At 48.6% G+C, this 26,851-nt stretch overlaps 2 protein-coding genes across 8 annotated transcripts in view; one reads left to right on the top strand and one right to left on the bottom strand.

Annotated features, from left to right (window-relative positions):
• The window catches only part of dlg1b (discs large MAGUK scaffold protein 1b), a 61,560-nt gene extending 58,433 nt beyond the window's left edge, over positions 1–3,127 (top strand). For all 3 annotated transcript variants that reach the window (XM_084546926.1, XM_084546927.1, XM_084546925.1), the window contains 7 exons: positions 164–205; positions 691–741; positions 883–984; positions 1,065–1,237; positions 1,349–1,458; positions 1,540–1,631; positions 1,838–3,127. In XM_084546926.1, coding sequence (XP_084403052.1) covers positions 164–205; positions 691–741; positions 883–984; positions 1,065–1,237; positions 1,349–1,458; positions 1,540–1,631; positions 1,838–1,944 — 677 coding nt within the window. In that variant the 3' untranslated portion in view covers positions 1,945–3,127. The remainder of the gene's footprint in view (positions 1–163; positions 206–690; positions 742–882; positions 985–1,064; positions 1,238–1,348; positions 1,459–1,539; positions 1,632–1,837) is intronic.
• A 132-nt stretch (positions 3,128–3,259) lies between these two features.
• Positions 3,260–26,851, bottom strand: part of rasal2 (RAS protein activator like 2) — a 48,245-nt gene continuing 24,653 nt past the window's right edge. For 2 of the 5 annotated variants that reach the window (XM_084546919.1, XM_084546917.1), the window contains exons 4-18: positions 17,574–17,680; positions 16,243–16,355; positions 13,190–13,343; positions 12,000–12,098; positions 11,344–11,898; positions 10,976–11,120; positions 9,394–9,538; positions 8,769–9,008; positions 8,481–8,682; positions 7,020–7,219; positions 5,996–6,941; positions 5,793–5,930; positions 5,506–5,708; positions 5,340–5,427; positions 3,260–4,157 (exon numbers count right to left, since the gene is read on the bottom strand). In XM_084546919.1, the coding sequence (XP_084403045.1) occupies positions 3,990–4,157; positions 5,340–5,427; positions 5,506–5,708; positions 5,793–5,930; positions 5,996–6,941; positions 7,020–7,219; positions 8,481–8,682; positions 8,769–9,008; positions 9,394–9,538; positions 10,976–11,120; positions 11,344–11,898; positions 12,000–12,098; positions 13,190–13,343; positions 16,243–16,355; positions 17,574–17,680 (3,503 nt within the window). In that variant the 3' untranslated portion in view covers positions 3,260–3,989. Of the gene's footprint in view, positions 4,158–5,339; positions 5,428–5,505; positions 5,709–5,792; positions 5,931–5,995; positions 6,942–7,019; positions 7,220–8,480; positions 8,683–8,768; positions 9,009–9,393; positions 9,539–10,975; positions 11,121–11,343; positions 11,899–11,999; positions 12,099–13,189; positions 13,344–16,242; positions 16,356–17,573; positions 17,681–19,073; positions 19,205–24,457; positions 24,475–26,851 lie in introns of those variants that run through there. The other 3 variants (XM_084546921.1, XM_084546920.1, XM_084546918.1) reach the window with 3 other exon arrangements.

The raw sequence follows: 26,851 nt of genomic DNA, 5'->3' as shown, positions 1-26,851 counted from the left end.
CTCAGGTTGCGTTGCTCAGGTTGCTCCTGCAGGGGTTGGTTGCGGTGACGCTTGTTTCCTCTGATCTGGACTCAAATGTCTCTCTGTGATTGGTTCCCACGGCTCGGTGCAAAGCATTCTGGGAGGTCTGACCCTCTGTGTTTGTGTCTTGTTGTGATTCCAGAACACGTGACGTCCAACGCCAGCGATAGTGAGAGTAGCTACCGTAAGTCTGACCGGCTAACCAGGCTAACCAGGCTAGCACAGGCTAACGAGGCTAACACAAGCTAACACAAGCTAACGAGGCTAGCACAGGCTAACACAAGCTAACACAGGCTAACTGCATGACCTCACACACTCCGCTAACCTCCCGCTAACAATGAGATGCTAATCAGAAAGTCTAGAGCTAGTTCTCGTCTCCTTTTAATTAATGATTCATTAATAATTCATCTGTTGGTGAAGGTCAATGTTTTTCCTTCCTGTCTCACTTCCTGTGACACTAACATCTATTCTATTCTATTCTATTCTTTTATATTCTATTATATTCTATTCTATTTCTAATCCTAGTCCTGGTCTCAGTGGACCAGTCTGGACCACAGCGTCCTCTGGTCTAGACTCAGTCATCTTCATCCTTCCCTCCTCCTCCTCCTCCTCCTTCACTTGCGTCTGTCCAGGCCGCTGACCTTTGACCTCCTCCTCTTTGTGTTCCAGGTGGTCAGGAGGAGTACGTTCTGTCGTATGAACCTGTTGTTCAGCAGGAAGGTGAGCCCAGACGACCTTTGACCTAAACAGTCTCATGTCTTTATTTATTTCTACCACGTTCTACTGATCAGACTCAGATGAATCAGGCTGATGTTTTAGTTTAACCAGGCTCTTCCTCCTCCTCTTCCTCCTCCTCCTCAGTCAGCTACACCCGTCCCGTCATCATCCTCGGCCCCATGAAGGATCGCATCAACGACGACCTGATCTCCGAGTTCCCCGACAAGTTTGGATCCTGCGTCCCCCGTAAGCCCCTCCCCCCTCTGAGAACGCGTTCAGCAGGTTCTGGTCAGCGGGGCTAAAGGTTGTGGGTTTGATTCCCTCAGATACGACCCGGCCGAAGCGCGACTACGAGGTGGACGGCAGAGATTATCACTTCGTTGTCTCCAGGGAGCAGATGGAGAAAGACATCCAGGACCACCGCTTCATCGAGGCGGGACAGTACAACAACCACCTGTACGGGACCAGCGTCCAGTCGGTCCGAGAGGTGGCTGAGAAGGTACCGCACGCTAGCTCGCTGCGATGCTAGCTCGCTGCGATGCTAGCTCGCTACGATGCTAGCTCGCTACAGCGTGGTCTGTTTCCTGTTGTAACTGTGACGTGTCCTCAGGGGAAACACTGCATCCTGGACGTGTCAGGAAACGCCATCAAGAGACTCCAGCTGGCTCAGCTCCACCCCATCGCCATCTTCATCAAACCCAAGTCTGTGGAGAACATCATGTGAGTCCCACGCTGTTCTAACTGGTTCTAACTTTCAGCTCTGGGTTCTTTAAACCCATTAAACTCTGGTTCTGTTTTCAGGGAGATGAACAAACGTCTGACGGAGGAGCAGGGACGGAAAACCTTCGACAGAGCCACCAAGCTGGAGCAGGAGTTCACCGAGCATTTCACAGGTCAGAGCCTCAGCTGTCACCACGTGGTGACCAGCCTGACAGAGTCCTCACCTCCATCTAGAGGCCTGGTGGTGCTACTGCACATAACAGACACCACAGAGTAGCTTAGCATTGATATGTAGCATGCCAGATTCACTTTCAAGAGGTAAAAACCCTGCTAGCATGTTAGCTAGCACGCTAGCTAACAGCCTGTGTGTTTCCTGCAGCCATCGTTCAGGGCGACACTCTGGAGGAGATCTACGAGCAGGTGAAGTCCATCATCGAGGAGCAGTCGGGTCCCTTCATCTGGGTTCAGTCCAAGGAGAAGTTATGAATCAGAACCTCCTCTTCCTCCTCCTCCTCCTCTTCCTCTCACTCTGTTTTATTTTGAAAAGACGAGTTGATTCATTTCCTGTGGTCCTGGTTGAACGAGCTCTGACTCACGGTACAGCTCCTTAATGTTTAAGGGAGAAGAAGAAGAATCGTACGAAGCAGATTTAATCTTTTTTGTTTTTCTTTTTTGTTTGTGGGTTTTTTTTCTCCTGGTTTTGTCTCGTCAGGCGAGCGGTGTGTGGGCGGAGTCTCAGTCTCAGGCAGCGTCTGTCGGTCCGGATGAAGCGAGAGACACGAAAAGCAAAACTTTGCACGTTTGAGCTTTAACAGCATGTTAACCAGTTTATTTCCCATCAGCCCCCTCTCTTCACCTCCTCCTCCTCCTCCTCTTCTTCTCTCCTGCTCATTGCATCACTTTTCTTTTTTTACTCTGCTCATGTTTCTGCTGCTGGATGTTTGTTGGGACGCTGCAGGTTCCTGCTCTGCAGCTAGAGGGCGCCGTGCAGCTCAGATTAAACGGTTTCAATCAGAACGAGACGTTTTCTGTCGGTTCTCAGGTAACGAACTATGATTTTAGCCGATTAGCTCGACTCAGCTAACGACCAGTCATGTGATTTCATCTTTAATAAAACAAATAAAAAAAATCAGAAAAAAATATTTTTAGAAAACTGAAATTTAACGTCATTAAAATCAGAAAATTATTTTACTACCAGAAGAATTAAAACATTAATACGAGGAAATGTAACTCCAAGAAATTTAAAAAAAAATAGAAAATATATCAGAATTATAAGAAAACTGTTCTTATAATTAAATGAAATTCATAATTTACAAACGTCTAATAAAAAATGAATAATTACAAGAAAACTTGATTCAAACTAAATGATTAGACATGAACTAATTCAGTCTCATGATTATTTAGAGAATCAAACAAATTAAAGTCAAGAAAACGTCTCAGCAAAGTCTTTTATTAATAAATTAGAAAAATGTGAAAAACGTTAGAGAAGAAAATTATCTCAGAACTAAAAAATAAAAATGTATACAATTTAATTTACAGATATCTGAATCTCAAAAACTCATTCCATAAAAAAATCTTATATTTACAATAAATTTATTTCCAAATTAGAATTTAAAACAGAAAAGAAAATATTTACAATAAAGCTAAGAATATTAAATAAAAAAAAAAATCTTACAGATAAAGTTCCAGAAAACATGAATTTATTTATTTTTTAATCCTGAGATAATTTTCTGTCTCAACAATAAAAAAACAACTAAATATGTCATTAGAAGCGTCTCATCACATGAAACAGAATTATTTTATTACTAAAACGTATTTTCTTAGGACTAAATTATTTCTGACGGCAGATCTTTTTACAGTGTCCAACGCGTCGGCGCGGCGCCCTCTACGACGCGAGTTCGAATCCCGCCGGTCACGATTATTGTTGGATGAGATTGTGACGGATATTTAACCCTCGGTGATAAACTGCCTATTTTGTTATAATAAAGTCTATATTGAACTTTACTTAAGCACTACTACTACGGGAATTATTTTCTTTGCATTGTTAATCATATGAATAGAAAAGTATAAAGATATTTGAATATATATTTTTCTTTTTCTTTGATCACCACCTCCTCTGTCTTTTAATTTTCTTTTTTAAGCATAATAAAAACTTAACAAGAAAACAGGACGCGCTGTCGCCTCTTCTTCCGTTTCCATGGAGACCAGTCAGACCACAGGGGGCGGGGTTTATTTCAGGCATGTTTTATTAACAGCAGACAGGTGAGACAGGTGAGTCTGTTCAGTAGATCGACGAGAACGAGGAGGAATAAATTAAAACAACTCGTCAGGTTAAAATAAAAAAATAAAATCAAACTTCAGGGAAAAAAAAAAACAAAACGATAAAAAAGTCGATTAGAAAAAACGTGTTTTGGTTTGTTTCCTCCTCACACACACGAACACACTCTGTACACGTCACGCTTCACTATTTACACTCCATCTTTAAACAGAGGTGGGCGGAGTCACGCGCAGGCCAAGCCCCGCCCCCCTCATCAGCAGCTGCTGTTCTTGAACTCTCCGTTCTCAGTGATTGACAGCTTGGTGGGGTTGCCTGGCGACAGGCCGTTGCGCAGGCTCGGCGCGCTGTAGCGCTCCTTCACCTGCGTCAGCGCCGCCATCAGCCGAGAGTTCGCTGCGTCCAGGGAGTCGATCCGCCTCTCCTGATTGGACAGAGACAAAGTGGGCGGGGCCGGAAGTCAGACTGACAGATACAAACAGGAAGTGACTGTCTGTGGCGATCAGTCGAGTTAAAACCACACAAACTGTTTTATACAAACGATTAAATAATTAAAAACAGATTTAAATCACTGGAGGCCACAGACTTTGATTTAGATTTAAATTTAACGAGTCTCGTTGATTGACAACCTTTTAATAATTTAACAGGATTTATTCGGACACTTCATAAATTGCGGAATTATCAAATGGACTTCTGAATGGGGATTTTCAATTCATTTAAAAATGGCACAAACTTCAGAGAATTTTGTTTGTTACTTTGATTTTTTTTTTAAATATTGTAATTAATGTTTTACAAACTTGAATCAACATGAATCAAAGTCATTGATTTTTTTTTATAATTTATATTTTATATTCTTATTAAATCAATAACAGGTTTAGATTAATAACCTTATTAATCAGTCGGTCTCTTTAATCAAACGGTTGACAGAGTGTGTGGTTTTGAGTCGACAGCAGGAACAAGCTGGAGGCAGCAGAAATAATAAATAAATAAAAATCAGCCCAAAAAGATAAAAAACAGCAAAACAAGAAGGAAGATGTGACTGAAGCTGATCTCTGACGAAGTCCTCGACTCAAAACCCGTCTGTCTTTTTATTGTGAAAGGGTGTGAACAGGAAGCTCAGGTGGTTTTGTTGTTTTTTTAAGCGGGAGGGCGGGTGAGGAGAGGGGAGGGGGGAGGTTGGGGGGTGAGTGTCTGCAGCCAAACGGAAATAAAATCAGCTCAGAGCAACACGGCAACACACCTGCAGGAAGTCGTCTGAAGAGACTGATTCATTAATTGATTAATTGATTGGTCACATGATCACATCAAGCAAACACCTGGACTATGAGCTCACATGCTGCTGTGCTCTGATTGGCCGGCTGGACAGGTGTGAGGCGTGTTGCTGCTTCTCGTTGACGGCGTTTAAACATAAATAAAGAGCGTGGTGGAGGAGGGGGCGGGGCCTCAGCTACTACTTGCCTGATTGGTTAATTTCACATCCGTTACTGACCTGAAATCAGCGAAGGAACAAACTTTAACGTCTGAACACGAGTCGTCACGGAGACAGAAGCTCCGCCCCTTTAGGAGGCTCAGGTGTGAGGGAGGCGTGTGTCGTCAGGTGAGTTACCTGAGCGTCGATGATCTTCTGCTTGGCTTCGATCACCGCCTGCATCTCAGCGTGGTCTCTCTTTAGCTCCTCCTCCACCGCCATCAGCCTGAACACACACACACACGCTCGTCATGTCTGACCTCTGACCTCCACCCTGGCCCAGGTGCGTCCAGGTGTGTCCTACCTGCAGATGATGCTCTTCATCTGGCTGTCCTTCTCCTCCTGCTGCCTCCTCAGCCGCTCCTCGCTGTCCTCCAGACGGCTCTTGTACTCCAGCAGCAGCTTCTGCATCTGCTGCTCCTGCGCGAGGAGGCGCCGCTCGTACTCCTCCAGGCGCCGACCGGAGACCTTCAGACGCTCCTTCAGCCGAGAGATCTCCAGCTCGTACTGAGACAGACGACCAGATCATCAGCACCGACACCTTCATCATCACCTTCATCACCATCATCACCACCTGACAGGTGAGCTTACCTTCTCAGAGCTCCTCCCCTCCTCTCTGCTCCTCTCTCCTGACTCCTCCTCCTTCTCCTCGTACTGGCCGTTGTTCAGGACCCAGGCGGCCGTCCTCTCCACCGGGGACATCGCCACCGCCTCCACGGGGGACGCCACCTGGACGGAGACAAGCGTGAGACACTGGAAGACACCGTGAGACAAGAGGAGACGCCGCTCCGTACCTGTGGCGGCTGCTTGGCGGCGCTCTTTTGGGGCGGGGCCACGTTCTCGGTGGAGGACGCCGGGCGGGCGGCGTGCGCTGCGGTGGGCGTCGGCTCCGTGTTGGCGCTGCTGCTGCTTCGCAGTGATGCGCTCTGTGGGAGGGAGCGCGGCGTCCTGGCCCCGCCCCCTCCTCTGCTCTGCTGCTCCACCTTGACGATGTGGGCGGTGCCCGCCGTCGTGCTCTGCCGGGGGATGGCGACGGCCGTGGCGGCGCCCGGCGGGAGGTCGGGCTGCGGGTGGCGGCGCGGCGTGGAGCACTCCTCGCTCTGGGTGCTCCGCCTGCTGCCCAGCTCGTCCAGGCTGCTGTTGGACGCCACGCGACCTTTGACCCCCACCTGGCTGCCGAGGTCGTCAGAGTTGCTGTGGCTGTTGTGCGAGCTCTCGGTGCTCAGGTTCTCTGAGCTGGAGTCCAGGCGCAGGGAGTGGGCGGAGCGTGTGGCCAGGCCGTGGGCGGGGTTACTCAGGTGGTAGACGGGGTTCTGGAAGGACAGCGGCTGGAGGCTGCGCTGCTGGCTGAGGGACGGGTGCAGCGGGCGCCTCGCCTGCGGCGCGCTCTGCGGCTGAGCGTCTCTGGGCGGGGCTTTAGCCTGGTGCGGCGCCGGCTGAGGCGTGAGAGGGTTGGAGTGGGCGTAGGCGGTCGGGGGCGCGGCGTTTCCGACGGACGCCTGGGAGCCCACCCTGCTGAGGCGGGGCGGGGCCTCGTGGGTCGGCGCCGCGGGGCCGTGGGCGGCGTCCTGCAGGTCGACCAGCGAGATGCTGCGGCCGTTGGGCAGCGGGCGCTCCTCCTGGTCGGAGAAGCTGGAGCGGGTGGAGGGACGCTGCTGAGACAACAGGGGACGCTGTCCTCGGACATAACCGTCCATCACGTCAGAGGACGGAGACTGGAGGCTACGAACCTCGCTACGACTGGAGGAGAGGAAAGAGTTAACGGAGGAGGAGGAGGAGGGGGGGGGAGGGGGAGGAGTCTGTCATCTGATTGGTTACCTGTCAGCTGGGTCCTCAAAGATTCGCTGTAACCCTGACGACAGGCTGCCGCTGATGTTGTGGGCGGAGCTATGGTCCTGGAAGCGGCGGAGCTGCTGCTGGATGGGTGTGGGCGTGGCCAGGCAGCGAGAGATATCTCCCAGAATCCTCGGCAGCGGGCCCAGCTTGGCTACGGTGGCCTGCAGGAAGGAATTTTCACCCTGTGGTCGCCGTGTGTGTGTGTGGATGTGTTGAATGGAAGCAGGTGGAGGAGGAGGTGGAGGAGGAGGAGGAGGAGGAGGAAGAGGGGAAGCCAAACCAAGATGGCGGCAGCAGACAGGAAGTGAACAGAAAAAAAAAAAACCATGAGGGAAATTTAATGGAAACAGAAACAAACTAAAACAACAACATGCTGCTACTGAACAGAACCACGTCAACACAGCTGAGCCATGCTGGGGGGGGGGGGGGGGAGGTGAGGGGGGGGTGATGGAGGTGGGGGGGGAGGAGGTGAGGGGGGGAGGGGGTGATGGAGGGGGGGTGATGGAGGGGGGAGGCCATGCTGTGATGTTTTCAGCCACGCAGCGTTAATGTGTTAAAGGAGCTGATGTCCATCCACCTGTTCACATCACACAGCTACAGTCATGTGCTGCCTTCAGGGACGTCTGGAACTTATAGTGTTGTTACTGAATGTATGAATGAATGTATTGTTTCCTCCTCCAGACACCAGGCGGCGCTGTTTGTCTTCTACTGTCTTAACGTCTCTGATATGTGGCTGCAGGCTAAGGAACACACCTGACACCTGAACGACCAATCACAGCCTGGGAGGCTAGGAGGAGCTACTGTTAGCTAGGAGGCTAGGAGGAGCTGCTGTTAGCTAGGAGGCTAGGAGGAGCTGCTGTTAGCTGAGAGGCTAGGAAGAGCTGCTGTTAGCTGGGACGCTAGGAAGAGCTACTGTTAACTGGGACGCTAGGAAGAGCTACTGTTAACTGGGACGCTAGGAAGAGCTACTGTTAACTGGGAGGCTAGGAAGAGCTACTGTTAGCTGGGACGCTAGGAAGAGCTACTGTTAACTGGGAGGCTAGGAAGAGCTACTGTTAGCTGGGAGGCTAGGAAGAGCTAATGTTAGCTGGGAGGCTAGGAGGAGCTACTGTTAGCTGGGAGGCTAGGAGGAGCTACTGTTAGCTGGGAGGCTAGGAGGAGCTACTGTTAGCTAGGAGGCTAGGAGGAGCTACTCTGGAAGCATAAACTGAGGATGTTGAAGTGTGGACTCGTCTGGTCTTTATTGTCACCGTGGTAACAGGTTATATCTGTCTCTATGTCCCTATGTCCCTATGTCTCATGTCCTGCGGTATGTCTCTGTGTCCCATGTCCTGCTGTGTGTGTCCCTATGTCTCATGTCCTGCGGTGTGTGTCTCTATGTCCCTATGTCCCTATGTCTCATGTCCTGCGGTGTGTGTTAATAAAGTCAAACAGGAGTCAAACCTTGTCCAGCTGAGAGACGACCTCCCACAGCAGGGCGTGCAGCACCGACAGCTCGCGTCCCAGGTCGATGTAGCCCTCGAAGCCCGGCGTGTTGGACAGAGTCTCCGGGTTGGAGATCTCCGACAGGAAACGCATCATCCCCGCCCACTCGTGCTCCAGGAAGTCGTTCATGAAGGCCATGTACTCCTCCTTGTTTCCAAACCTGCAGACGGGACACGAAGACACGGTGAGACTCGTCCGTCCAGGTCCTGTCCCACGTCTCCAGAGGACCAGAGTAAAGACACTGACTTGGTGAAGTTGGCGAGGTTCTGGATGACTTTGGCGATGAGCGTGAGCGTCCGGGACGTCCTGTCGTCGGGGTACTCCTGCATCAGGTAGAAGAGCGACGGAGACATGATGGCGGGACACAGGAAGCGGAGGAAGAGGGACGCGCTGATCAGACGTTTACTGATGTCTGGCTGGTGTCCTCGAGAGACGCACTGCTGCCTCCACGACGAGAAGACCTCCTTCAGCTCCCTGGGGAACACACTGGGGGGGCGGGGGGGGGGTTAGAGGAACTTAAAATGATTTGACATTAAAACCAATCTTTGTATCAGCTGTAAAGGTCTGTAGAGGTCCGTAGAGGTCTACAGAGGTCTGTAGAGGTCTGTAGAGGTCTACAGAGGTCTATAAAGGTCTGTAAAGGTCTGTAGAGGTCCGTAGAGGTCTGTAGAGGTCCGTAGAGGTCTACAGAGGTCTACAGAGGTCTATAAAGGTCTGTAAAGGTCTGTAGAGGTCTGTAGAGGTCTACAGAGGTCTGTAGAGGTCTGTAGAGGTCTACAGAGGTCTATAAAGGTCTGTAGTGGTCTATAAAGGTCTGTTTAGGTCTATAAAGGTCTGAAGAGGTCTGTAGAGGTCTATAGAGGTCTGGTACCAATAGGAGTTGATGATCTTGCAGAACGCCAGCTCACAGCACATCTTCAGGTTACTCTGGTGTTCAGGTAGATCGCTGGTGGAGCATCGACTCGGATCGACCTCACAGTTCTCGTCTGACTCGTACAGAGCTTTGATGAACTCTCCTGGAGACACAAGAATGAGATTATTAATGAAATAAAAATAAAACAACATGGTGTGATGGAGGGAGGAGGAAGGATGGACAGTGAGGCGTTCAGTGTCTGCAGAGAAGCTGGGTCTTTACAGCGTCATTAAGTTTTAATGCTGTGAAGCTTGACGCAGCAAAAACGACAGGAAGCTTTGAGCGGAGTGTCAAAATAAAAGACTGATCTATTTCCAGACGCGCAGCTAAAAATAAAAGAGTTGAAGTGATGAAGGTTTGTTGGTTCTAATAATGACAGCAGCTCTCAGCGGCGCTGCAACGTCCTACTTCTGTCAGACACTTTAAAGACTCCTCTGCTAAATCTGTTGGAGGAGGAAGAGGAGGAGGAGGAGGAAGAGTGAAGCTGCTTCATCATCATCATCATCTTCATCCTTCATGTGCTCCAATATTAGATCAGAAACAGTAAAAACCTGTTTCTGATCTAATTCAGGATCAACAGCGTTCACACCAGTCAGACCGGTTTGATATCGTCTACATGATGGAAACAGATTCAACCTCATCAGGTTCATCAGGTGTAATCTGCTCTGGATTAATGACGGATTATAATCTGTTGGTCTGGTTTAATGTTTATAGTTATGTCTGTTTTAGCAGGTAAAACAACCTCAGAACTGAGAGTGGTCAGGTGTGTGTTCAGGTGTGTGTTCAGGTGTGTGTTCAGGTGTATGGTCAGGTGTGTGTACAGGTGTGTGTACAGGTGTGTGTACAGGCGTGTGTTCAGGTGTGTGTTCAGGTGTATGGTCAGGTGTGTGTACAGGTGTGTGTACAGGTGTGTGTACAGGCGTGTGTACAGGCGTGTGTACAGGCGTGTGTTCAGGTGTGTGTTCAGGTGTGTGTTCAGGCGTGTGGTCACGCGTGTGGTCACGCGTGTGGTCAGGTGTGTGTACAGGTGTGTGTTCAGGTGTATGGTCAGGTGTGTGTTCAGGTGTGTGTACAGGCGTGTGTTCAGGTGTGTGTTCAGGTGTATGGTCAGGTGTGTGGTCAGGTGTGTGTACAGGTGTGTGTACAGGCGTGTGTTCAGGTGTGTGTTCAGGTGTATGGTCAGGTGTGTGTACAGGTGTGTGTACAGGCGTGTGTACAGGCGTGTGTACAGGCGTGTGTTCAGGTGTGTGTTCAGGCGTGTGGTCACGCGTGTGGTCAGGTGTGTGTACAGGTGTATGGTCAGGTGTGTGTACAGGTGTGTGTACAGGTGTGTGGTCAGGTGCGTGTACAGGTGTGTGTACAGGTGTGTGGTCAGGTGCGTGTACAGGTGTGTGGTCAGGTGTGTGGTCAGGTGTGTGTTCAGGTGTGTGTACAGGTGTGTGTACAGGTGTGTGGTCAGGTGTGTGTACAGGTGTGTGGTCAGGTGTGTGGTCAGGTGTGTGGTCAGGTGTGTGTACAGGTGTGTGGGTATAAAACTGACCGAGAGCGTCGTGCAGGTATTTCTGTCCCACCAGTTTCAGGTACTCCTCGATGGCCTTGGTGGCCAACGTGTTCTCCCTGAAGATCAGGACGTCGTGGTCGGCACATCGGTCCACCTCCGACATCACCAGGTCTGTCAGGAAGTCCTGAACGAGGAGGAGGAGGAGGAGGAGGAGGAGGAGGAGGAGGAGGAGGAGGGTCAGTAATGTTTAGTGGAGGACAACTTTACAGAATGATGGACAGAGGATGAAGTAAAGTCAGAGACGTGAACTAAAATCCTGTCTCCACATGGTTCTAGCTGTGACCTGAGAGCTAAGCTAACCCTCCAGGGTCTATGCTAAGCTAACGCGTCCCGGGCCGGACTCTGACCTTGGCCCTGCCGGTGCTCTGCAGGATGTGGACCAGGGCGCAGGCCATCTCCTCCTTGTTCTTGACGCTGATGACGGGCTCCAGCACCGAGCACAGCATGGTGTAGTTGTTGGTGATGAACTCGGCGAACTCCTTGTACTGCTCCATGGGCAGGATGGAGATGGTCTGGAAGCGGGACTTGATGCGGATGGATGGCCCGCCCCCTTTGGCCTTGCTGGTGGTGGGCGTGCTGACCGGGTACCACTTCTCCACAAACTGCCGTCCCGTCACGCCCGCCACCGGGATGTTGACCAGGCCCACGTAGTTGTTCTTGTCCTTCTTCTTCTTCTTGTCCACGTCGCGGTAGATGTGCACCGTCACGCTGTGCACGGCGGGCAGCCCGGAGAAGTCAAAGTACTCGCCCCAGAACAGGCTGTCGTGGCGGGTCTTGCTGGTGGTCCGGGCGTACAGGACGTCGTCCAGACACAGCTCACAGAAGTACTTCTTCTTGGGCGGCAGGTCTTTGGCTTCGATGATCCACAGTCGCAGCAGGTTCTCGGCCCGCCGGCAGTTGTCCTGGAAACAGAAACGACGTGGGGTCAGAATCGTAAACAAACATGGCCGCCTGCTTTCACACGACGCTCCTAAAAATAAAAACCAGCCGGCCGGCGTCTCACCTTGTTGGGCTGAATCGTCCTCCGCAGGTTTTCCATCCACTTGTCTCTCTCTGACGCTGAGGTGCAGCTGAAACACTTGCTGCCGCCGGAGTACGTCACCTGACGGGTGAGACAGAGAAGAGGGAGGAGGAGGGAGGAGGTGAGAGACGGTGTCCTCACTTTGTCACCACACATAGAAACATCTACATCAGGGACGTCCCTCTCTGGTCCTAAACGTCCTAGTGTGGAGAGGGTAGCTGGTACCTTGTGTTCTCTACTCCAGAAATGTTCTGGTCATCCAACGCTGCCATAAACTCCCTAACCCTCTCTGGAAGATGTTTCTCCTTGACGCTGTCTCCAGGAAACTTTTCTCTTCTTTTAAACGTTCAGTGTTTGTTGTTGTTGTTTGGGTGCAGCCTTTGACTGAGTGGACTCCATGGATTCTGTTTCGATGATCAACTACTACCACCTCACCACACATCCACATTACACTAGTGACTGACTGACAGAGGACGACCTTCATGGTAGAACCAGGGTTCTAGTTCTTCTTCCTCCATTTGTTCTTCTGTTTTCTTCTTCCATTACTATTTCTTCTTCTTATTCAATTTGTTCTTCTTCTTCAATTTGTTGTTCTTCTTCTTCTTCAATTTGTTGTTGTTCTTCTTCTTCAATTTGTTGTTCTTCTTCTTTTTCAATTTGTTCTTCTTCTTCAATTTGTTGTTCTTCTTCTTCTTCAATTTGTTCTTCTTCTTCAATTTGTTGTTCTTCTTCTTCGATTTGTTGTTCTTCTTCTTCTTCGATTTGTTGTTCTTCTTCTTCAATTTGTTCTTCTTCTTCTTCTTCGATTTGTTGTTCTTCTTCTTCAGTTTGTTGTTGTTGTTCTTCTTCTTCCATTTCTTCTTCTTCTCAGATTTCTTGCAGCCTTTATGCAGCCAACCACCATTAAAATAGAAGAAGTTCTGACGCTACAGTGACGTGGTTCTAGTTTATAGCAGATTTAAATAAATAACTAGTGAAGATCATTCTTGCATCCCTCCTCTAAACCTCTCAGATCTTCTAAGTGCAGCTAATTATCCTAAAGTAAATGAAAGCCAACATGTTACTGATGAAGAAGCTCTTTAAGAACGTGCTGAGATGCTCCTTCCATCACTAAAGACAGAAAGCAGACCAGCAGCCGTCGTTGCTTTCATCTCCGTGAGTCTGTGTCTCACCTCGAAGCAGAACTCCTGTCCCAGGATGCTGCTGTGTAGAGGTTTGACGAAGACGTCCTCCTCCATGCTGAGGTCCAGAGCCTCCACAGCGCTGCCCGGGCTCAGCAGAGACTCATGGGAGCTCGACTCCTTCAGCTTGGGAAGCCCCCGAGATCTGGAAGACAGGAAGGGAATCAAGGCGTGAACGAAAATAATCAAAGTGATGAAGGCAGGTGCTGAGGACGAAGGACGGGGGGAGGGAGGGGGGAGGAGGGGGACGCCGTCGAGTTTTTAAAACTTCCTGAGCTCCTCACCACGACCGGCTGCTGTCGACAGAGAAGCAGGAGAACAGTAATACCTACGATAAACAACCACAGAGCCAGGTGAGGGGGGTTCCCCAGAGCATCCCTCTCCTCGACTCCCCCCCTCTGCTCCCGCCGTCCTCCCACCTCGACCCCTCCGGTAGAAGGCAGGAAGCAGGAAGCAGGAAGCGCTCCGTACGACAACGCACAGATTTTATTTTTTATTTTTTATCGAGGCTTCCCGGCAGTCCGGCGGGCGCTAAAAAACAAAAGTCCTGGGACGGCCAATGGTGGCGGCGAGGAGGGGGGGGGCGGGGGCCCAGCGGGAGTGTTTCCATGACAACAACCTCTGCCAGGAGAGCTGGCGCTAGGCAGCACAACGTGACGCAGGTGAGGAGCAAGGCAGGTGTCTAACTACAGACCAGTCTCAGGAGGGAGGTTAACGAGGAGGAGGAGGAGGATGAAGAGGAGGAGAAGGAGGAGGAAGAGGAGGAAGAGGAGGAGGAAGAGGAGGAGGAAGAGGAAGAGGAGGATGAAGAGGAGGATGAAGAGGAGGAGGAGGAGGAAGAGGAGGAGGAGGAGGTGGTAAGCTGCAGATTAATCCACAGGAGAAGAAGAAACTGGTTTTACTTCAGATTTATATATTTGGTCCTAAAGAGAGACGAGCTGATCTACACCTGGTTTGTTTTCTGAAGTTACAGCTGGAGCTTTAAGAACGCCTCCAAACATCTAAACATCTAAACGTCTCCTGTTAAACTGAATCATGTTCTTAATGAACGTCAGGATAATGATTCAGCTGTAGATGAATCTCTCTCAGAGCGGTTCATGTTTAATCCTCCTGCTGTGAAGGATGAGTTATATAAACCAGGATTAGAGACCAGACACCAGGCTGGTTTTGATCGACAGCTGTAAACACATCGACCAATCAGATCTGGGGCTGAAATAAAACCTCTGACATGTAGAAAATATCTGAATGAAGATGAAACTCTTAGTTCAAACCAAACTGATCAGCTGTGACATTACTCTGAGGGTGGAAGCTTCCTTCTTCTTTCCTCTGCTCCCTCTCTTCCTTCCCTCCTTCCTTCCTTCCTCATAAATAAATCAGATCTTAACATGTGAGAGTCTTTCCATCTTGTTCCAACATCTGGATCATGTCTCCAAGTCAACCAGCAGCTGTTGATGGTTCTGATCCAGCGGTAGGTAGAGATCCATTAGAGACAGCAGCTGCTACAATATTCTACTGACCACATGATGGCGCTGCTGATTTACAGACACACAAACTGAGATCAGATCTCAAGTGCTGGCTGGGGACGCATGTGGAGACACATTTATATTAAGACCAGGTGGATGGACAGGTGAGACCAGGTGAGACCAGGTGAGACCAGACTGATCCAGGACACTCCAGCTCCTCCAGCTTCATAAAAACACGAGTCCTACCTGAACCTCAGCGTTGTGGCCAGCTGAGCTTTCCGAGCTCTTCGTAGCAGCGAAGACGACCCGTCCATCAGGAGTCAGAGCTCAGAGCCGACTGACTGACAGAAAGCCTGTGTTTGTATTATCCTCCCGTCTGATCAGCTGACTGTATAAAGCTGTAGCAGCATCAGTGACAGATGCCGTGTTAGAGGACGACGTCAGGGAACCAGCGACGTGAACGTTTACTGACGTGAACCGGTCGATTCTCTCTGAGATCAGATGTTTACTGCTTCCTGTCCAACGACGTGAATGAGCTTCACATTCAGATTAAAGCCGACTTCATTATGTAACTGGTCAACAGCTGTCCAGGAATACAGACACAGCTGCTCAGACTTTTATTACTGTTATTAGATCAGGAAACGTTCTCTTCATTAAACCATCAAAACCTCAACAGAGTGAAGCAGAGAGAGACGTCTTCCAGGAAAGAAGACACTAATCAGTGCTGGGAAGACGGGGGGGGAGGGGGGGGGGGGTTAATGGAAGGAGGAAGACGAGGAGGACACCACATCCTTAATTCCTTCATGAATATATACAACACTAGTCAGCCATATCATTACGACCTCCAGACTCTGAAGGTGTTCTGTCCTGCTTCAGGTTGAGAGGTGGAGCCTCCATGGATCAGACTGGCTGGTCCAGGACGTCCCACAGAGTCTGGACTGGACTGAACCAGGTAGTCTTTCAATTGATATCAAGAATAGCCGGAGCTAACCAGTTAGCCTCACGTCTCTGTTCTCCTTCCCTCTGAATATTTCATCAAATCCAAAAACAACAGTAAACTAATTCAACTGATGTTGTTTTTATCACCTTGTCTGGTCTTTAGAGTCTATCCACATGATTCTACATCAACTACACACCACATGGTGACTGGACTGACAGAATCTGATCCCCTTCGTTTCATCCATGGTCCTTTGCCTCCATCTAGTGGACTCATGGTGGTACTACAGAGGGAGCTTTACAACAATATCTAACATCCCTTGTTTCCCTACAGAAAAACTACGTTCCGATCAACTATTCACCACATGGTGACTTGCCTGACAGAATCTGAACCCTGGGCTTCAATCTCATACATACCTTCCCTCTGTACTAAACAAAAGCTTAGCATTGATATGTAGCATGCCTTGGTGACTGGTTCCATGTGTGAACAACATGGAGGAAATCTCAGTGTGCAGAACGGTAGAACGTGATGATGTCCAGGACAAATAAAATGGTTGAAGTGTAGAACGTGTGTGTTCTTTGTGGTATTTCTCTAAACTCTCGGTCCAGTTCTAGTCACGGTTGTTTTCAGGTATCATCACACACCTGTCGGCGTCGGCGGGTCGTAGCGACGGCAGTCTGAAGCTGGTGTTTCTGTCTAGCTTGGTCTGACTCTTCGTCCTCTTGATGGAGCCTTTGAGACGTTTACTGAAAAACCCCTGAAAGACAAAAACACAAAGAGACATCAGAGTGAGAGGAGGGTGAACTATTTAATACCTGACAGAAAGTCATTTACAATCCAACATCTGTCTTCTGAATGTTTGATGTAAAGAATATTTAATCACATTCTGATGTCAAACGTGGTCTGGACTGACCCGGGCCGTCCAGCCTTAAAGGACACGTGGTGTTCATGATGAGACACGACGTCGTCATCGCCGTCAGCTGATCTGATGATGACTCGGCTGATATCGATCAAACTCTGATCAGATCGTCTGTCTTGACTAAAGCGCTGGAAGTGAGCGGCCTCATTTCCTGAGATATTAATAACCTCAAACACATCGCCGTCTCCCTCCTCCCCCATCCCTCCTCCCCCGTCCCTCCTCCCCCCGTCCCTCCTCCCCCGTCCCTCCTCCCCCGTCCTGCCTCCCCCATCCCTCCTCCCCCGTCCTGCCTCCCCCCAGGCTCATTGGCTCCAATTAAAGGTATCAGGACATGATCCGTCCTGCCGCAGACTCTGGAGGACCACGTCCAACGCCTGCAGGACGTCCTGGATGTTTTCATGTTTCCTGTCACGGCTTTATTTCCCAGCATGCTCTCTGCTTGTCTTTACTGTGACTGTGAAGACGGAAACTAAAAATACTCCTCAGAGCCGTCAGAGAAGCTTCAACACAAACTCAGTCTGAAGTTACTCTTCAGCTTCACAGCGCTTATGTTCAACCAAACCTCATCGTCCTGAGAGTGTCTCTTTCTTCTGGAGTCAACCGTCCAATCACATCTAAGTCCTTAGAAACACAGACTGTCCTTTAAGAAGTCTGTCCATTATATAACTCTGAATATAACTCTGTGATCTGACAAACATACGACGCTGGAATATAACAGGGATGGGGGCGGCCATCTTGTGATCTCCTCAACAGGCCAAGATGGAGGTGGGACATGGGGACAGACGTCTGTCTTCTACGTCCTGTGATAATTTTACTGGTTTTGTCTGTAACTGTTTTTCTTCAGAGTTAATTTCTCAGAACGTGACTGCTGCGTCGTCTATTTCAGGGTAGAAGAGAAGAGGAAGTAGCCGATCAGCACTTCCTCTACGTTCATTTAATTTGTAAAATAAAAAGTCACGGACCAGAGACGACCAGAGACGACCAGAGACGACCAGAGACGACCGAGGACGTCACAAAAAAAACATCAAAGAGTCGAAGGTCACGTCTTTCACTCACCGGCACTTTGAAAGGAGACGAGTTTGGATTGTCGACGGCGACGCTTTTCTCTGAACTCCCCAAACCAGAAATACTCCTCCTCCTCGGAGAACGCTCCGAAGACACTTCTGTAGAGACAGAGACAGAGACAGAGACGTTAGATCAACCAATGCATCATCATCGTCATCATCGACAGCCTCTGAGCTTCCAGACTGGATGATGGAGGACGGATGAGGACGTTGGGACACGTGGAGGACGTCTGGATGGAGGACAGACCAAGCAGCTGGTCGTCTTCATCAGTCACAACAACAAGACAATCAGCCATCGATCAGTGGAGCGTCTCCAGGACGTAACCTCTGACAGACTTCCAATAAACACAGGACAGGACGCTAACAGGCTAACAACACTAGCGGCTAGGTACTGCTAGCATGTGGCTCGTTAGCGCTCCAGCTAAACCTGCGCTGAGCTGCAAATATTTTAACACTCACATCAAGTTTCAAAGTTTACTGGTCCCGTACTCAATCATTAAGTTTACGACATGAAATGATTTATATAACTTTAGTCACTAAAACACAAAGAGAATGTAAATATAGTAAATATAAAAGTATAAAGAACTGTAAACATATATCAGTCAATACATAAGGTAGTATAATATATATATCTGACCAGACTCATAGGAGGTTAATTAGCTAGTTCCTTAGCTACAGCGCTAGCAGCAACAATACAGTTAAATACAGGATGAATCAGTGTCACTCTGGTCTCAGATGGGACGTCCCCCAACAGCTTCAGACAGTCACAACACTGAAAAACATTTTGTAAATGTCACTCGGGACATTTTAAAGACTTCTGAGACCGTCCCTGACTTTTCCAAAACCTCCACAAACCGAGCGTGAAGACGTGAACATGAAGCTGAGCTGAGAGTCTGGAGGACGAGAACCGCTCAGATCTCAGAACTACCACCAAAACCCCAGACTATACTGAACCAACATGACGTTCACGTGACATGAGGACATGCAGAGACGTATAGAGACGTGTAGAGACGTGCAGAGACGTGCTGCCTCCTGCAACAGGAAGCATCCAGCTGACCGTGACGGAGGGACAGTGAACGCAGCATGCAGCAGCAGTCAGCATTTATCAGCTTTCACAAAGTGCTGGATCAAGTTCCAGCTGCAGGAGGACGCTGGCTGCATGCATGCAGCGCTGCCAGGAAGCCGGAGACAAACTTTCATGCACTCCCCCTCCCCACTCCCTCCCTCCCTCCCTCCCTCCCCGAAAACAAACACACCCCTAGAGATGGACACGGAGCAGGAGCAGCAGCAGCAGCAGCAGCAGCAGCAGCAGCAGCGATGGTCCAGGCGATGCCATCGACGCTGCTCTCCACCGCCGCCGCCGCTGCCGAGACAAAAGTTGAGGCAACATGCGGCAGGAAGCCAGGTCTGACAGGTCGGTCACATGACATGGACAGAAACATACACAGAGAGAGAGAGAGAGGGGGAGAGGGGGGAGAGAGGGAGACGGTACCTCGATCACAGCTGTTCCCCATCATCTGAGGAGGAGAGGACACACACAGAGTCAGACGGGATTGGCCGAAGCAGCCGCCACCTGTCAGCCAATGAGGTTAAGCTGCAAACGTCCGTCTTCCAACATCCTCCACTTTGGATTCTCCTCCTCCTCCTCCTCCTCCTCCTCCTCCTCCTCCCTCCCTCACCCACCGACCTGCCTCTCCCTCCTCAGCACCGCATCCTCCTCCTTCACCATCATCTCTCTCTCTCTCTCCACTCAGCAGTAATTCTAAACCTCTCTCTCTCTCTCTGAGGTTTTACCGCATTTATTCAATCAATCCAGCTGCACTGTTCTGTCTCTCCAGTGTCTTCCTTCTTTCCTCTCTCTCTCTCTTTGCAGCAGCTCAGTTATAACCCCCTCCTCCCTCCCCCCTCCTCCTCCCTCCCTCCCTTCCTCTCTTCTTCTCCTCCTCTTCCTCCAGAGCTGCATTTATCGCTGCGCTCTGAGGATAATTACCAAATAAGTTTCTCCTCCGTCGACTGATGTGGGACACAACTCTGGGGGCTCCGGCTATTAACTGTGTGTCTTCCTGATTTACTAACCTTGTGGGGACATCTCCACAACTTCCTGACTGTGTTTTTTTTAGACCTGGTTTCAGGGTAAAGGTTATAATTAGACCAGGGGCTGCAAACCAACACAATACTCAATCAGGCTACAGTCGAACCTCGTTAGTGGTCCTGGACCACATGACCACCTGTTTAAGCTGCTGTCAGTAAAGTAGTCATGGTATTTTAATGCTAACGTTACGGCTAAGAGCATAAGCTATCTATTAGGGTAGTTAGCTACACAGCTAGCTAGCAGCAACAGTCAAAGATGGCGGCCGGGCTCATGATCGTGACAACTGTTGGCAGCATAGACCGTATATAAACATGGACTCCACTTCCTCTCATTGGACAAACTAAAACTAAACTTAACCAAAAACTTGTCACTTGAACATTCATCAACATTAGATTAACGACCTAAAATCACTGAAACCAAAAATCTATTTGACGTGTATTTTAGTGTTTTAGTTTGGCCCAAGTCCCGCCCACTAACATGGAAGGGGCGGAGCTTATGACCTATACTGCAGCCAGACACCAGGGGGAGCTGTACTTGATTTGGCTTCACTTTAGAGGAGCAGTTCCATCTTCATACCGTCTATCATTGGCATCTAGAAGCAACCGAGGCTAGAAGCTAGCAAGCTAACAAGCAGCTAGCATTAGTTAGCAATGTACAGACACAATGAAAGGATAAGTAAATATCAAAGTTTTGCTCAGACATAATTATAAAATAAAAACTCCGTACGACTAAATCATAATATACTAACTTGTAATCCGCTGTTAGGAGCCAACAAAGCTAATGGCTACCAAGCTAACAAGCGGGTAGCTAATGTAGAACACGCAAAGACACACAGAAAAGGATTAAAGTCAACGTTTTTCACCAAGTTAAATATATTATATATATTATATATTAACTCACCATCTATTTCTGAACATGTCAGCTATCATGACTCAACTCCAGCTACAGCGGCCATTTTTATTTCCTATTAGTTGTAACGTGGCTATTTTCACAACTATTTCAAAAGCAAAAACAACAAGGAATCAAACCAACAACCATCTGCTCTGTGATCTTCAGTCATGTTTTCACCCTCCTCCTCCTCCTCCTCCTCCTCCTCCTCCTGCTAACGAGATATTGATTTGGAGGAGTCTTGCCTCGATCAATTGTTTCGGTGGATTCACCACCGTGACCTTCACGGACTCAGTTCATTCAGCAGATATTCAGTCTGAACCGGTGGCGCCGTTACTTTGACCCAAGACAGTGTCTTTCTGCTCTGGTGGACGCTTTGTGGACACGTTTCTTCTCGTCAATAATCTCAGTTTGCCACAAACTTTTCTCTCACGAGTAAAATACGGCAACAGTGACCGGAGGTTAAAACAGGAAGTTGGACAAAGAAAAAGAGCGTCAAACTTTCAGATGTAAAATAAATCAGGACCGGCCTCTGAAATGTAAAGTGTGTTTGTCTGGAGTTTAAGAGTTTCTGAGGAGGTTCATGTTCAGACCGGAGGCTGAACATCAGGTGTCAGTGTGTAGGTATCGAGCTTCCTGGAAAGACTCGAGGGAAAACGCTGCTGAAAATACATCTGAGAGGACGTTACTCATCCATCAGTCAATGTCACAGAGAGAATCAAACGCTCGTTGTTTAAAGGAAGGAATCAGGTTTAACAAGAACAACCTGGACGGTGAAGAGGAGTTTACAGGATGTTTACGAAGACGTTTAACATCAGACTCTGACTTCATTAACATCCTGGTCTCTCCTGGTCTCACCTGTCCACCCACCTGGTCTTAATCTAAATGTGTCTCCACATGCGTCCCCAGCCAGCACTTGAGATCTGATCTCAGTTTGTGTGTCTGTAAATCAGCAGCGCCATCATGTGGTCAGTAGAATATTGTAGCAGCTGCTGTCTCTAATGGATCTCTACCTACCGCTGGATCAGAACCATCAACAGCAGCAACAATGCTACTGTTGTTTCAGAACCATGATCTACGTAAGTCGTGTTTATGGATCACACCAGTACTTAAAGCTGGTCACTTGTGATTAGATCACTGAGGTTTCTGAGTGTTCCAGCTCGTTAGCTTTACGGCTAAACGTCGTTGTGAGCAGCTAAGGAGGAACGTTAGTGGGACTTTAAGTGTCGGCATGTTGCTCCAGAAGCTCCAGACCTCTTAACGACATAAATCTACCAGGTACTTGAATAAACTTCTACATGTCTGAGTTCTGCTAAGTCGTGTTAGCATCCCCACGACAACATAAGGAGACTTTGATTTGTCTGAACTCTGTGACTGTTTCAGAATGCTTCTATAAACTAAATATAGCTCTGAGGAAAGTAAAGAGGACGTCTTCTTCTAACCACTGATCCTCCAGACTGCAGTCAGAATGAACTCAATGAACTCAGAAATATTAAAAACCTCAAACACTGTGGTTGTTTTTAAAGGTTAACAAGTTGGATAAAAAAAACTCTAACACCTGAAGAGTAATAAAAACATTTACATTTAATAAATCTATTCAGTGCGACTTAAAATAAAAGCCTGGGAGTTACAGACACAATCAACGACAAGCTGAATGTTTTCTCTGCAGAGCAGCGAGTTAAATGAAGGTTGAAGAGGAATCTGTTATTTAAGTTAATCCTTCAATTACAGTTGTTGGTAAAAGGACATTTATTGTTGTTCTTTCTCTAGTCTCCCCGTCAGGTGAGTCTCTCCCCTGTCTGAATGTGGGCGGAGCTCTAACACGGAGCAGTGTAATAAATGAGAGGATGTGATGTCATCGGAAAGCAGAGGGAGGAATGCTGGGAACCCGACACACCTGACACACCTGGAACCCTGCTGTCAGAGATGGCTTCAGCTGGATGAGTCGGGATCGATTAACCTGGTCTGGATCGATTAACCTGGTCTGGATCGATTAACCTGGTCTGGTACAATTAGACTGGTCTGGAACAATCAGTCTGGTCTGGAACAATTAGTCTGGTCTGGAACGATCAGTCTGGACAGGATCGATTAGTCTGGTCTGGAATGATCAGTCTGGACATGATCGATTAGTCTGGTCTGGAACGATCAGTCTGGACAGGATCGATTAGTCTGGTCTGGAACAATTAGTCTGGTCTGGAACGATCAGTCTGGACAGGATCGATTAGTCTGGTCTGGATCGATTAGTCTGGACAGGATCGATTAGTCTGGTCTGGAACAATTAGTCTGGTCTGGAACAATCAGTCTGGACAGGATCGATTAGTCTGGTCTTAATTGATTAGACTGGAATGGATCGATCAGACCAGATCAATTACACTGGTCTGGATTGATTAGTCTGGTCTGGATCAATCAGACTGATGTGGATCACTCAGACTGGATCGATTAGATTGTTGTTAACTCCTTCATGTTCATCCTGTAGTTGTTGACGTCACGTCTCCATTAAATGTGAAGAAGAAGAAGAAAAGTGTTTTCATCTCAAACATTCAGAGAATCTGGGTCGCCTCCTCTCACTCCACATTCCTCTGAATTCATTAGAGGAGAACAACAACAACTACAACATGACACACTGACAACAGCTGACAACAGCTGACAACAGCTGACGTTAGCGCCCCCTGCTGTCTGCTCACCAACCGCAACCAACAACAGCTGACGTTAGCTGACGTTAGCTGACGTTAGCTGCTGTTAGCGCCCCCTGCTGTCTGCTCACCAACCAACAACAGCTGACGTTAGCGCCCCCTGCTGTCTGCTCACCAACCACAACCAACAACAGCTGACGTTAGCTGACGTTAGCTGCTGTTAGCGCCCCCTGCTGTCTGCTCACCAACCAACAACAGCTGACGTTAGCTGACGTTAGCTGACGTTAGCTGCTGTTAGCGCCCCCTGCTGTCTGCTCACCAACCAACAACAGCTGACGTTAGCTGACGTTAGCTGACGTTAGCTGCTGTTAGCGCCCCCTGCTGTCTGCTCACCAACCAACAACGGCTGACGTCAGCTGCCGTCAGCGCCCCCTGCTGTCTGCTCACCAACCACAACCAACAACAAAGACAGATGGAAGAACTACGTCTACATCTCCTCCTCATCATCTTCCTCCTCCTTCTTCTTCTTCTGTTCTATTTCCAGTAGATGTGGACTTTATCAATAAAGTTTTACAGTGATCAGATCTGATCACATCCTGTTATCTGGTCTCCATGGTAACAGGGAGAATTATTAGCAGTGAGGTTTTAATGAGACGTTACGGAGCTTTAAATCAGGACGAGATCAGACAGACGGGAGGTTCTACTGACTAAGAGGTTCTACTGACTAAGAGGTTCTACTGACTAAGAGGTTCTACTGCAGTGGAACATCAGATCCATCTTGGTTCATCTTGTTTTCCCACCTCCATGTTTCTGTCCCTCACCTGATGTTGATTAGTAAAGGTTACCATGGTTACCACCACCTCTACTCCTTACTCATTTATCAGGTCTGATGCTCAGATGAACGACCTGTCTCCATGAACCTGAACGCATCTTAACCTCCCATCAGGACCAGAGGGAACGAGTCTGAACATTTAATCTAATTAAGATTTTTTTCATTTTATAAATTAAACCTCATCGTGTTTTAATCCGGGTATCTGATGACGGCGCGAGGGACTGAGACTCTCCGGACTCATCCCGGGACTAGAGCCGCAGGTTTCCCCGGAGACGCTTCACCGACTTCACGCGTTCCGCAGCCCGCGGTGAATCCGGGGACGGAGCGCTGAGAGGCGGCCACCGGGAGGAGCAGCGGCCGGTCCCCGGTCACCGGAAGCCTGATCAGCTGATCGATACGTTTAGAGATAAAAGAGATAAACAGAGACTCACCCGGAAAGTCCATGAGAACAACTTTCAGTCATGTCCTCAGAGAGTCAACTCTCATTCAGTCTGAGCGGCTCCACGCGCACTTCCGCCGCACCTTCACAATAAAAGCCCAGCCCAGGAACTCAGCCTGCACTTTAACCCTTTCATCATCACCTGCTCGTTATCATTTAGACTTTTAATGGTTTAATATAATTTAACTCTCAACAGCAGCCACCCAGCATGAGAGGCTTTAGTTATTTATATTTATATTATGTATTTTTACAGCCTGTATTTAATTATAAAGATGATTTTTACATTTAAAACTTTTAATTTTTAAGAGTAAAAGCAGAAACAGTAAATATCTGGCAGATGTTCACAGTTTAAATGTTTTATTTAGTTAAAATAACAATTAAATAAATGACTAAATGATGAGGACTTAAAGAGAAAACAAAGAGACAGAGACATATCATAGTTGAGTCTGATTAAACATTTAAAGCTGTAATAACTATAATAACAACTCTAACTGCTGAGACGACAGACGTGGCCTTTCACCGGCTCAGAGGTGATTCACAGGAGGAATTTATGGAGTGAATCCAGTTTGTCTGCAGGCTTTTACTGTGAAGGGGGGGGTAAGGGTAGGATGTGTGGTTTTATTGTGGCGGGGCTGACAGGTGGAGAGCAGACAGGAATGCAGCAGATCCACAGATGAAGTCAGTCAGAGATCAGAACGAAACGAGACGAGAGAGGAAACGACTTCACTCTGATGACATGATGAAACAACAAGTCCTTCATGTGCCGGTGTTTAGAGGGCGGAGCCTCTGGGTTATTTTCTTCTTACAAACATTTGATTTTTATCTATAAAAAGTTGCACTTCCTCCAAAATGTTCAGAATCTGATTGGCCCGGCAGAATCAGTTCTCCACAGAGACACTCCAGATAAACCTACGCAAAAGACTCTCAGCTAACAGTAGCCTCTCAGCTAACAGTAGCCTCTAAGCTAACAGTAGCCTCTAAGCTAACAGTAGCTCTTCCTAGCCTCTCAGCTAACAGTAGCCCCTCAGCTAACAGTAGCCTCTAAGCTAACAGTAGCTCTTCCTAGCCTCTCAGCTAACAGTAGCTCCTCCTAGCCTCTCAGCTAACAGTAGCTCTTCCTAGCCTCCCAGCTAACAGTAGCTCTTCCTAGCCTCTCAGCTAACAGTAGCTCTTCCTAGCCTCTCAGCTAACAGTAGCCTCTAAGCTAACAGTAGCTCTTCCTAGCCCCTCAGCTAACAGTAGCTCTCCCTAGCCTCTAAGCTAACAGTAGCTCTCCCTAGCCTCTCAGCTAACAGTAGCTCTCCCTAGCCCCTCAGCTAACAGTAGCTCTTCCTAGCCTCTCAGCTAACAGTAGCTCTTCCTAGCCTCTCAGCTAACAGTAGCCTCTAAGCTAACAGTAGCTCTCCCTAGCCTCTCAGCTAACAGTAGCTCTCCCTAGCCTCTCAGCTAACAGTAGCTCTTCCTAGCCCCTCAGCTAACAGTAGCTCTCCCTAGCCTCTCAGCTAACAGTAGCTCTTCCTAGCCTCTCAGCTAACAGTAGCCTCTAAGCTAACAGTAGCTCTTCCTAGCCCCTCAGCTAACAGTAGCTCTCCCTAGCCTCTAAGCTAACAGTAGCTCTCCCTAGCCTCTCAGCTAACAGTAGCTCTCCCTAGCCCCTCAGCTAACAGTAGCTCTTCCTAGCCTCTAAGCTAACAGTAGCTCTTCCTAGCCTCTCAGCTAACAGTAGCTCCCCCTAGCCTCTCAGCTAACAGTAGCCTCTCAGCTAACAGTAGCCTCTAAGCTAACAGTAGCTCTCCCTAGCCTCTCAGCTAACAGTAGCTCTCCCTAGCCCCTCAGCTAACAGTAGCTCTCCCTAGCCCCTCAGCTAACAGTAGCCTCTAAGCTAACAGTAGCTCTTCCTAGCCTCTCAGCTAACAGTAGCTCTCGCTAGCCCCTCAGCTAACAGTAGCCCCTCAGCTAACAGTAGCTCTTCCTAGCCTCTAAGCTAACAGTAGCTCTTCCTAGCCTCTCAGCTAACAGTAGCTCTCGCTAGCCCCTCAGCTAACAGTAGCCCCTCAGCTAACAGTAGCTCTTCCTAGCCTCTAAGCTAACAGTAGCTCTTCCTGTGTTTCCTCCTCAGCAGATAAAACATCAGACTGAACTGATCTGGGTTCCTGCAGGACACCGTGTCAGGTTTCAGGTTTAATCCTCCACCACATAAACCTGCTGCATCTTTAACTCTAAACCGTCCCGAAGCGACGGGGAGCTGAGATATCTGCAGGGTCACGACCTTTGACCTGTGCCCTGCAGGTAAGACGTGTCCTCTGGGCCGGTTTCACACGCCGGTCGCTTTCCCTGTAAGCGGCGAGCTGATCAGCTGACATCAGGACCTGGAGCTCATGTGGAC

The sequence above is a fragment of the Chelon labrosus genome, assembly GCF_963514085.1.
Source record: "Chelon labrosus genome assembly, chromosome: 6".
Taxonomy (NCBI): domain Eukaryota; kingdom Metazoa; phylum Chordata; class Actinopteri; order Mugiliformes; family Mugilidae; genus Chelon; species Chelon labrosus.
The sequence above is the reverse complement of the archived record's forward strand: the minus strand, read 5'-3'. Positions and strand labels throughout refer to the sequence as shown.